Source organism: Salvelinus fontinalis, chromosome 16, assembly GCF_029448725.1.
Source record: "Salvelinus fontinalis isolate EN_2023a chromosome 16, ASM2944872v1, whole genome shotgun sequence".
Classification (NCBI taxonomy): domain Eukaryota; kingdom Metazoa; phylum Chordata; class Actinopteri; order Salmoniformes; family Salmonidae; genus Salvelinus; species Salvelinus fontinalis.
Genome location: NC_074680.1, coordinates 45,795,724 through 45,807,918, shown reverse-complemented (window position 1 = coordinate 45,807,918; position 12,195 = coordinate 45,795,724). Strand labels below are relative to the sequence as shown.

The window sequence follows — 12,195 nt, the reverse complement described above, 5'->3', positions numbered from 1 at the left end:
CCAACACCACCTCCACCCCCAACACCACCAACTCCACCGCCAACACCACCACCTCCACCCCCAACACCACCGCCAACACCACCTCCACCCCCACCTCCACCCCCAACACCAACTCCACCCCCAACTCCACCGCCAACACCACCACCTCCACCCCCAACACCACCTCCACCCCCAACACCAACTCCACCGCCAACACCACCAACGAATGGGACGCACGAACAGACAGACATATATTCAGCGTTTTATATCTATCTCACTGACAGATGTGGCGAAACAGAGGATGTGGCATCCCAAAGAGCCCTGGGCAGAAGTAGTTGTATAGGGACCGCCATGTGGGATGTACCCTACCTTTTGAATAAATAAAGGTCTTCTTAGTAGAATAGAATAAGTCGACTGTATTTCGTTGGTTACAAACTACGAATAAGATTCAGGTTTAAAAAGCAAAGCCACTGGTAGCGTCTAATTTACAGAATACAATAGAAATACAGTCCATGTCTACAGTCCGTCCCACCTGGCGGTCCGTCCCACCTGCCGCTCCGACCCACGTGGCGGTCCGTCCCACATGCAGTCTCTATGTGGGGCTCTACATTTGACCAGAACCCTACGGGCCAGTTTGAGAGAAGCAATTATCTATGGGCCCTGGTCTAAAGTAGTGCACTACCCTATGGGCCCTGGTCAACAGTAGTGCACTACCCTATGGGGCCTGATCAACAGTAGTCCACTACCCTATGGGCCCTGGTCTAAAGTAGTGCACTACCCTATGGGCCCTGGTCTAAAGTAGTGCACTACAAAGGGAATAGGGTGCTATTTGGAACTCATGTCATTGGATTTAAGTTACAAGTTTGGTGAAAACAATGACAGAGTTCTCTTTACGTTGATTACTTTTTTTCAAATCCAATCCGTTTTCCGCATTGAGTCAACGTCATCACATTGAATTTCTTTGGTTGAAATGACGTGGAAACAACCTTGATTCAACCTGTTTTTGCCCAGCGGGCCTCTTCAGCAGGTAGATGAGTGTCCTCGTCTGCTCCCCCTGGCTGTCGTCAAGGGTAATCCACTCTTGTTCCTTTCTGCAGTCTCATGTATGTGTGTTTGGTGCGACAAGGATTCTGTTGAAATGTTAGTGTGGAGAAGTGGTTTGTACAGACTATGGTAACAGGGTCGTGTGTGTGTGTGTGTGTGTGTGTGTGTGTGTGTGTGTGTGTGTGTGTGTGTGTGTGTGTGTGTGTGTGTGTGTGTGTGTGTGTGTGTGTGTGGCTGAGAGAGAGAGACACAGAGACACAGAGAGACAGAGAGACAGAGAGAGAGACAGAGAGACACAGAGAGACACAGAGAGACAGAGAGAGAGAGAGACACAGAGAGACAGAGACACAGAGAGAGAGAGAGAGACACAGAGACACAGAGAGACAGAGAGACAGAGAGAGAGACACAGAGAGAGAGAGAGACACAGAGACACAGAGAGAGAGAGAATGTCTAAAGTTAAGGGTTCTATGATGACATATTATGTTGTCTTCTTCAGAGATCTAGAACCCGAACTAACAGGGCAGGGTTCTAGAGTCCAGAGGGGTTCTAGAGTCTGGTGATGAGTAGTAAGTAGTCTTCTTGGATTGGTTGGATGGATGAATCTAGTTCACTTTTCAACCAATCCTAATAATTGACATGTTAAGACAGGGCAGTAAGCCAAATCAGAGTTCCATTTCCAGTTGAGAGTTGGGTGTTGATGGCTCAGTAGGTATGTACAGTAACTGTATGAGTATTGAGAGTATTAACTGAGTATTAAGAGTATCTTGTACTGTACAGTCAAGGCTATGGGTCCGGACCGTCCAGTGGTCTGTAGAGGTCAGGAGCATTGTCTGACGTCAGGCACTGACGTCACTCCAACCCAACGCTAGTCCTGCGATCAACAGGCGAAGGTTACACTATCTGACGTATGACAATGGGCCTGGTTGGTCTATAGAAGCTTGGGAATAGGGACGTGGTGTTGTGCACATGGCTGTGAGTTGAACGAGCCCTAAATGGAACCCTATTCCTTATATAGCAGACTAATTTTAGCATGACTTTGGCTAAGAGTAGTGCACTAAATAGGGTATAGGGTGCCATTTGTGGTCCACACTTAGAGAGCCCAGACGGTGAGCAGCTTGTTGCCATTCTCTGAGTCCCAAATGGCACCCTATTCCCTATATAGTGCACTACGTTTGACCAGAGCTCTATGAGCCCTGTGTACTATGAAGGGAATAGGGTGCGCTATAGTGTGCCATTTGGGACGCAGCCCTTGTCTTGTCTTGCTTCACTGCAGTGCTGAGTCAACTCCTTAACACACTGAGCCAGACAGGTCTGCTTCTCCTGGAGTGTAGAAGTCAGGAATGGGCAGGCCGGTGTGCAGGGTCACCTACAGAACAAACAAAATCATAATCTTCCTCCTTCTTCCTCATCCTCCTCCTCCTCCTCATATCCTAGCAGCAGAAAATAATATTTCTCGAAGCAGATCGAACAATTATCTGTATATAGATGTCATTGCAGGTATTGAACAGCAGGTGGAGCTGTTGAACTAATGAGAAATAGACTAAGCTACTGTATCACTGCTGCTGGTGTCTGCATGAGGTGTTAGCAAGCACTGCATTACCATTACCAATAGAGCCAGAATACCCATAAAACCTAGCGGTCAAACAGGGAAATGGTTCCAATCGTTTTTTTCCACCATTCATTTTTTCCATAGGGGATTTTTAGAAAGACTTCAGATGAATGTTTGTGTTTAGTATAGGCTTACTCTGGCGTGACGTTTTGACAACCGTGTACATCTCTCTAGGACAAGGTGACTTTTATCAATATATTCTCCTGTATTTACCCCTGTCCCCCTCCCCCAAAAAATGGAATGCTAATTAGTTGCTAATGTGGCTATCATAAAGAACAACAAATGTCTGTCTCAAGCTTCACGTCACTTACAATACCAGTCAAAAGTTTGGACACACCTACTCAATCCAGGGTTTATCTTTATTTTTACTATTTTCTACACTGTAGAATAATGGTGAAGACATCAAAACTAAACTCAGCAAAAAAATAAACGTCCCTTTTTCAGGACCCTGTCTTTCAAAGATAATTCGTAAAAATCCAAATAACTTCACAGATCTTCACCAGGAACGCACAATCCCTCCATCAGTGCTCAGACTGTCCGCAATAGGCTGAGAGAGGCTGGACTGACGGTTTGTAGGCCTGTTGTAAGGCAGGTCCTCACCAGACATCACCGGCAACAACGTCGCCTATGGGCACAAACCCACCGTTGCTGGACCAGACAGGACTGGCAAAAAGTGCTCTTCACTGACGAGTCGCGGTTTTGTCTCACCAGGGGTGCTGGACGGATTCGCGTTTATCGTCGAAGGAATGAGCGTTACACCGAGGTCTGTACTGTGGAGCGGGATCGATTTGGAGGTGGAGGGTCCGTCATGTTCTGGGGCGGTGTGTCACAGCATCATCGGACTGAGCTTGTTGTCATTGCAGGCAATCTCAACGCTGTGCGTTACAGGGAAGACATCCTCTTCCCTCATGTGGTACCCTTCCTGCAGGCTCATCCTGACATGACCCTCCAGCATGACAATGCCACCAGCCATACTGCTCGTTCTGTGCGTGATTTCCTGCAAGACAGGAATGTCAGTGTTCTGCCATGGCCAGCGAAGAGCCCAGATCTCAATCCCATTGAGCACGTCTGGGACCTGTTGGATCGGAGGGTGAGGGCTAGGGCCATTCCCACCAGAAATGTCCGGGAACTTGCAGGTGCCTTGGTGGAAGAGTGGGGTAACATCACACAGCAAGAACTGGAAAATCTGGTGCAGTCCATGAGGAGGAGATGCACTGCAGTACTCAATGCAGCTGGTGGCCACACCAGGTACTGACTGTTACTTTTGATTTTGAGCCCCCCTTTGTTCAGGGACACATTATTAAATTTCTGTTAGTCACATGTCTGTGGAACTGGTTCAGTTTATGTCTCAGTTGTTGAATCCTGTTATGTTCGTACAAATATTTACACATGTTAAGTTTGCTGAAAATAAACGCAGTTGACAGTGAGAGGACGTTTCTCTTTTTGCTGAGTTTATGAAATATCACATATGGAATCATTTAGTAACCAAAAAACTGTTAAACAAATCAAAATATATTTTATATTTGATATTCTTCAAAGTAGCCACCCTTTGCCTTGATGATAGCTTTGCACACTCTTGGTATTCTCTCAACCAGCTTCACCTGGAATTTTATTTTATTTAACCTTTATTTAACCAGGTAGCCCAGTTGAGAATAAGTTCTCATTTACAACTGCGGCCTGGCCAAGATAAAGCAAAGCAGTGAGACAAAAACAACAACAACACAGAGTTACACATAAACTTACAGTCAATAACACAATAGAAAAATCTATGTACAGTGTGTGTAAATGAAGAAGAGTAGGGAGGTAAGGCAATAAATAGGCCGTAGAGGCAAAATAATTACAATTTAGCATTAACACTGGAGTGATAGATGAGCAGATGATGATGTGCAAGTAGAGATACTGGGGTGCAAAAGAGAAAGAGGATAAGTAACAATATGGGGATGAGGTAGTTGGGTGTGCTATTTACAGATGGGCTGTGTACAGGTACAGTGACCGGTAAGCTGCTCTGACAGCTGATGCTTAAAGTTAGAGAGGGAGATATAAGACTCCAGCTTCAGTGATTTTTGCTATTCGTTCCAGTCACTGGCAGCAGAGAACTGGAAGGAAAGGCGGCCAAAGGAGGTGTTGGCTTTGGGGGTGACCAGTGAAATATATCTGCTGGAGCGTGTGCTACGGGTGAGTGTTGCTATGGTGACCAGTGAGCTGAGATAAGGCGGTGCTTTACCTAGCAAAGACTTATAGATGACCTAAAGCCAGTGGGTTTGGCGACGAATATGTAGTGAGGGCCAGCCAACGAGAGCATACAGGTCGCAGTGGTGGGTCGTATAAGGTGCTTTAGTAACAAAACGGATGGCACTGTGATAGACTGCATCCAGTTTGCTGAGTAGAGTGTTGGACGCTATTTCGTAAATTACATCGCCAAAGTCAAGGATCGGTAGGATAGTCAGTTTTACGAGGGTATGTTTGGCAGCATGAGAGAAGGAGGCTTTGTTGCGGAATAGGAAGCCGATTCTAGATTTAACTTTGGATTGGAGATGCTTAATGTGAGTCTGGAAGGAGAGTTTACAGTCTAACCAGACACCTAGGTATTTGTAGTTGTCCACATATTCTAAGTCAGAACCGTCCAGAGTAGTGATGCTGGACGGGCGGGCAGGTGCGGGCAGCATTTAGTTTTACTTGCATTTAAAAGCAGTTGGAGGCCACGGAAGGAGAGTTGTATGGCGTTGAAGCTCGTTTGGAGGTTTGTTAGCACAGTGTCCAAAGAAGGGCCAGAAATATATAGTATGATGTCGTCTGCGTAGAGGTGGATCAGAGAATCACCAGCAGCAAGAGCTTCACTATGGAATGGTGGAATGCTTCACTATGACGCGCCCACCGTGGGCCTCTATACATATGAATATAGATGAGGAAGCTGTCTACAGGCATGAATAATTTGATATATATGCATAATCTTTTAGATATTCATAGATATTGTGTAGAATAGAAAGCCTCTCTGGATCCTCTCTCTGCACAGGAGGTGCTAGCCAGGTTGGGGTAATGTTGTGTCTATGCTGTGGCAATGTTACCTGGACTTTGCGGTTGGAATAACATTGTTTCTATGTTGGGGCTATAACGTTGTTTCTACGTTGCGTGTATCTGGGTTGGTATACCGTTCTTTCTCTGTTGTGGCAATGTTACCTCAACATTAGAATAGTGTTTCTACGTTGGGGCTATAATGTTGTTTCTACATTGGGGCTATAGCGTTGTTTCTATGTTGTTTCTATGTTACCTGTACGTTTCGGTTGAGGCTGATAGCAGGGTAGTAGAGCCCCTCGATGCCTTCGAAGGCCACAGGACCCTGCTGTTCGTCGTTGATGAGGAAGATGAGGATCCCTCTGGTGAAGTCTAACAACACTCCTACTGTAGCTCCTTTACTGACGCCCCCGTCCGTCCTGAAGAGAAACACAGAATGTCAAATACATACAGTATGCATAGTATACAGTATGCAGACCCCTTCCCTTTGTCCACATTTTGTTACGTTACAGCCTTATTCTAAAATTGATAAAAGAATATAAAATTCTCATTAATCTACACGCAAAACCCCATAATGACAAAGTGAATTACAGGTTTTCCTGAAATTTTAGCAAATGTATAAAAAACAGAAATACCTTATTTACATAAGTATTCAGACCCTTTGCTATAATACTCAAAATTGAGCTCAGGTGCTTCCTGTTTCCATTGATCATCCTTGAGATGTTTCTACAACTTTATTTGAGTCCACCTGTGGTAAATTCAATTGATTGGACATGATTTGGAAAGGCACACACCTGTCTATATAAGGTCCCACAGTTGACAGTGCATGTCAGAGCAAAAACAAAGCCATGAGGTCGAAGGAATTGTCCGTAGAGCTCAGAGACAGGATTGTGTCGAGTCACAGATCTGGGGAAGGGTACCAAAACATTTCTGCAGCATTGAAGGTCCCCAAGAACACAGTGGCCTCCATCATTCTTAAATGGAAGAAGTTTGGAACCACCAAAAGTATTCCTAGAGCTGGCCGCCCAGCCCAACTGAGCAATCGGGGAGAAGGGCCTTGGTCAGGGAGGTGACCAAAAACCCGATGGTCACTCTGAGAGAGCTCCGGAGTTCCTCTGTGGAGATGGGAGAACCTTCCAGAAAGACAACCATCTCTGCAGCACTCCACCCAAATCGAAAAACCTGTTTTTGCTTTGTCATTATGGGGTATTGTGATGTCATTATGGGGTATTGCGATGTCATTATGGGGTCTTGTGATGTCATTATGGGGTCTTGTGATGTCATTATGGGGTATTGTGTGTAGATGGATGAGGAAGAAAAAAACAATTTAATCCATTTTAGAATAAGGCTGTAACGTAACAAAGTGGGGGAAAAGTCAAGGGGTCTGAATACTTTCCGAATGCACAACTGTTTGACGTAGAAACACCGGATTTTCGTCATTAAAAAAATCTTTATGAATTATTACAATTATTAATAATGACAAAGAGAACGCATGTCTAAAAAAAAATAGTTGATAAAAAATAAATAAATGAAATACTGAAATATCTCATTTACATACAGTAAGTATTCCCACCCTTGAGTGAACACTATGGTGAGAATAAATATCTATTTAATCACTTTATAACGCAACAAAATGTGGAATAGGTAAAGGGGTGTGAATACTTTCTGAAAGCACTGTAAATACCTACAGTCCTTTTTTTTTCTTCTTAAAAAATAACAACTTGCACTGTTGGAAAAGGACCGTAAGCATTTCACTATGTCTACAAGCATGTGACAAATACAATTAAATGTTATTTGAGTCCTACTGACACATCTTAAGCATACAGGTAATAGCAACAGTATCTTCACAGTCGTGTAACCGGTGTGAAATGGTCAGTATGTTAGCAACTAGTTGTGTTTAAAAATCGGTGACGTCACTCGCTATGAGACCTTGAAGTAGTTTCCCCGCGGCTTTTGTGGAGCGATAAGTAACGATGTTTCGAGGGTGACTGTTGTCGATGAGTTCAGAGGCTCCATCTTTCGAGTTCAGGTTGGGGCAAGGAGAGGGACGGAAGTAACACTGTTACATTGGTGCCGTGACCTGGATCACTGGTTGCTGTGGGGAAGGAGGAGGTGGGTGAGAGTAACCGGTGTGAAATGGCTAGCTAGTTAGCAGTGTGCGCTAGTAGCGTTTCAATCTTTGACGTCACTCGCTCTGAGACCTTGAAGTAGTTGTTTCTCTTGCTCTGCAAGGACCGCGGCTTTTATGGAGCGATAGGTAACGATGCTTTGCGGGTGACTGTTGTCGATGTGTTCAGAGGGTCACTAGTTTGAGCCCAGGTCAGGGGCGAGGAGAGGGACGGAAGCAACACTGTTACACTAGCCAGAGTGGATTGGTTGGTGTTTCATTAGACAAAGCCTCTCCATTAGCTGTTGGTGTGGATGCATCAGGTGTACCAGGTGACCTACCTGTTGGTGTGGATGCATCAGGTGTACCAGGTGACCTACCTGTTGGTGTAGATGCATCAGGTGTTCCAGGTGACCTACCTGTTGGTGTGGATACATCAGGTGTACCAGGTGACCTACCTGTTGGTGTGGATACATCAGGTGTACCAGGTGACCTACCTGTTGGTGTGGATGCATCAGGTGTACCAGGTGACCTACCTGTTGGTGTGGATGCATCAGGTGTACCAGGTGACCTACCTGTTGGTGTGGATGCATCAGGTGTACCAGGTGACCTACCTGTTGGTGTGGATGCATCAGGTGTACCAGGTGACCTACCTGTTGGTGTGGATACATCAGGTGTACCAGGTGACCTACCTGTTGGTGTAGATGCATCAGGTGTACCTGGTGACCTACCTGTTGGTGTGGATACATCAGGTGTACCAGGTGACCTACCTGTTGGTGTGGATGCATCAGGTATACCAGGTGACCTACCTGTTGGTGTGGATGCATCAGGTGTACCAGGTGACCTACCTGTTGGTGTGGATACATCAGGTGTACCAGGTGACCTACCTGTTGGTCTGGATGCATCAGGTATACCAGGTGACCTACCTGTTGGTGTGGATGCATCAGGTGTACCAGGTGACCTACCTGTTGGTGTGGATGCATCAGGTGTACCAGGTGACCTACCTGTTGGTGTGGATACATCAGGTGTACCAGGTGACCTACCTGTTGGTGTGGATACATCAGGTATACCAGGTGACCTACCTGTTGGTGTGGATGCATCAGGTGTACCAGGTGACCTACCTGTTGGTGTGGATACATCAGGTGTACCAGGTGACCTACCTGTTGGTGTGGATGCATCAGGTGTACCAGGTGACCTACCTGTTGGTGTGGATGCATCAGGTATACCAGGTGACCTACCTGTTGGTGTGGATACATCAGGTGTACCAGGTGACCTACCTGTTGGTGTGGATGCATCAGGTGTACCAGGTGACCTACCTGTTGGTGTGGATGCATCAGGTGTACCAGGTGACCTACCTGTTGGTGTGGATGCATCAGGTGTACCAGGTGACCTACCTGTTGATGTGGATACATCAGGTGTACCAGGTGACCTACCTGTTGGTGTGGATGCATCAGGTGTACCAGGTGACCTACCTGTTGGTGTGGATGCATCAGGTGTACCAGGTGACCTACCTGTTGGTGTGGATGCATCAGGTGTACCAGGTGACCTACCTGTTGGTGTGGATGCATCAGGTATACCAGGTGACCTACCTGTTGGTGTGGATGCATCAGGTGTACCAGGTGACCTACCTGTTGGTGTGGATACATCAGGTGTACCAGGTGACCTACCTGTTGGTGTGGATGCATCAGGTGTACCAGGTGACCTACCTGTTGGTGTGGATGCATCAGGTGTACCAGGTGACCTACCTGTTGGTGTGGATGCATCAGGTGTACCAGGTGACCTACCTGTTGGTGTGGATACATCAGGTATACCAGGTGACCTACCTGTTGGTGTAGAGGTATCAGGTGTACCAGGTGACCTACCTGTTGGTGTGGATGCATCAGGTGTACCAGGTGACCTACCTGTTGGTGTGGATGCATCAGGTGTACCAGGTGACCTACCTGTTGGTGTAGAGGTATCAGGTGTACCAGGTGACCTACCTGTTGGTGTGTGAGTTGTTGTGCATGAACCAGGAGCGGTTGTTGTCCACATACATGGCCCAGGCCCTATCGTCTTTCCCCAGCATCACGTCCTTCAGCACGTCGCCGCGGGCAACCCCAAACGCAGGGTCTGGGTGGTTGTCATAGCGATCCACCGTGATCTCCCAGTAGTGCACACCGCGGGAGAAGCCGGAATTACCCATGACCACCCTGTCATCGTAGCTGTTGCACGTCACTGTCAGGTTGTCGTTGGAGAGGATGATGTCAGGGTGGGCTGACGCGGGGTCAAAGGTGAACCAGGCAACTACAGGAAGTAGACACACACACACACAGACAGATAAAGAGGTTCACTTTTCCGTTTTTCCACCATAAGGGAACCATCAGCATGGTGAAAACACCTAACAGAGGAGACGAGGCTAGAAACTGGTGGTCTGAGGTGTGGTTAAACCAGCTTTTCCCAAACTCGTCCCGGGGACCCCGAGGTTTTCACATTTTAGCTATGATTCCACTCCTTGACAAACATTGTCTTTGGCATATGACACGGGAATACAAGGAGTGGAGTGACATCTAAACAGACGTGTAGACTACTGCATCCCAGAGTTTTACCAGAATATAAGACTTATATACTGGCTGATTCTCTACGGTACGGTACAGGCAAATCACATATCTCTGGCACACACTGTCAAATATACTATTATTATAAATACATGACAGATATGACAAATACAATACTCCATTAGACACTCAAGGAGAGGGCAGTTGCTATCTCTGTGGGCACTCTATGGGACTTGATACTGTTACCATGGTAATTGGAACATCAGAACACGAGTGTTCCCATGGGAACATAATATAAGTAAAAAATATGTTGATTGGAGATTCCCAGTGAAACCTGAATAACTGAAGCCCTCATTGGACATCAAACTTGTGAACTTGTGAAATGCACAGAGGGAGGGAGAGAGAGAGAGAAAGACGGCAAGAGAAAGAGAGAAAAAAAGAGAGAGCAAGAGGGGTTGAAGAAAGTGGGGAGAGGGAGAGAGTGAAAGAGAGAGAGAGAGAGGAAGAGGGGGGAGAGAGGGAGAGAGTGAAAGAGAGAGAGAGAGGGAGAGAGTGAAAGAGAGAGAGAGAGAGGAAGAGGGGGGAGAGAGGGAGAGGGTGAAAGAGAGAGAGAGAGAGGAAGAGGGGGGAAGAAAGGGGGGGAGAGGGAGAGAGTGAAAGAGAGAAAGAAAGAGAGAGGAAGAGGGGGAGAGAGTAAAAGAGAGATGAAGAGGGGGGGTGGGAGAGAGAAAAAGAGAGAGTGAGGGGAAGGGAGAGAGTGAGAGGGAGCAGAGTAAAAGCACAGTGTGTAGGAGGTGAGGGTGGAGGTGAGGGTGGAGGTGAGGGTGGAGGATGAGGGTGGAGGTGAGGGTGGAGGATGAGGGTGGAGGATGAGGTTGGAGGTGAGGGTGGAGGTGAGGGTGGAGGATGAGGGTGGAGGTGAGGGTGGAGGATGAGGGTGGAGGTGAGGGTGGAGGATGAGGGTGGAGGTGAGGGTGGAGGTGAGGGTGAGGATGAGGGTGGAGGTGAGGGTGGAGGATGAGGGTGGAGGATGAGGGTGGAGGTGAGGGTGGAGGATGAGGGTGGAGGTGTGGGTGGAGGATGAAGGTGGAGGTGTGGGTGGAGGATGAGGGTGGAGGTGAGGGTGGAGGATGAGGGTGGAGGATGAGGGTGGAGGTGAGGGTGGAGGTGAGGTTGGAGGTGAGGGTGGAGGATGAGGGTGGAGGATGAAGGTGGAGGTGAGGGTGGAGGATGAGGATGAGGGTGGAGGATGAAGGTGGAGGTGAGGGTGGAGGTGTGGGTGGAGGATGAGGGTGGAGGTGAGGGTGGAGGTGAGGGTGGAGGTGAGGGTGGAGGATGAGGATGAGGGTGGAGGATGAAGGTGGAGGATGAGGGTGGAGGGTGGTAGAGACTGTAAAAGCCGTGTTGATTTTATCAGGGAAACTGCTTCTTTTCAGTGGCCATTTTAGTATCACAGAGACGATCCAAGCATATTCCATCCAGTCTAGGGATTATTTCCCAAACCAACGACAAGGGTTTATTATTCCTATTACAGCACGCTTTCCCATAGACTATTTTCCAGACGGGGAGAAAATTAAAGGCAAAGCAAATCCTGGTTGCCTGGCATCAAAATCGTCAATTGAAACCTGAAACCAATAGAATCTATCCGGACTAATATTGTCTTGTTTTCTAGATATTATCTTTGTTAAACCCAACAGCTACATAGGAGAACATCAAAACAGACAAAATCATGTCACACAGAGAGAAGGAGCCTGTCTGGATTTCACAGGTCCACTGAAGCGTGACAAGCTTCTCTTATCTGTCTTGTCTGTCCGTACGTGTAGAGCTGAGCAGCATACACAATGGGAATGCATGGTGGCAGGCAGGTGTAAGGGAGGGTGGGAATACTGTATGTGTGTGTACCAAAGCTG

At 47.2% G+C, this 12,195-nt stretch overlaps 1 protein-coding gene across 2 annotated transcripts in view; it reads right to left on the bottom strand.

The window, feature by feature from the left end:
• Positions 1–151: 151 nt before the first annotated feature.
• The window catches only part of LOC129813245 (E3 ubiquitin-protein ligase TRIM9), a 63,040-nt gene continuing 50,996 nt past the window's right edge, over positions 152–12,195 (bottom strand). For both annotated transcript variants that reach the window (XM_055865544.1, XM_055865545.1), the window contains 3 exons: positions 9,731–10,034; positions 5,901–6,063; positions 152–2,389 (listed from right to left, as the gene is read on the bottom strand). In XM_055865544.1, coding sequence (XP_055721519.1) covers positions 2,312–2,389; positions 5,901–6,063; positions 9,731–10,034 — 545 coding nt within the window. In that variant the 3' untranslated portion in view covers positions 152–2,311. The remainder of the gene's footprint in view (positions 2,390–5,900; positions 6,064–9,730; positions 10,035–12,195) is intronic.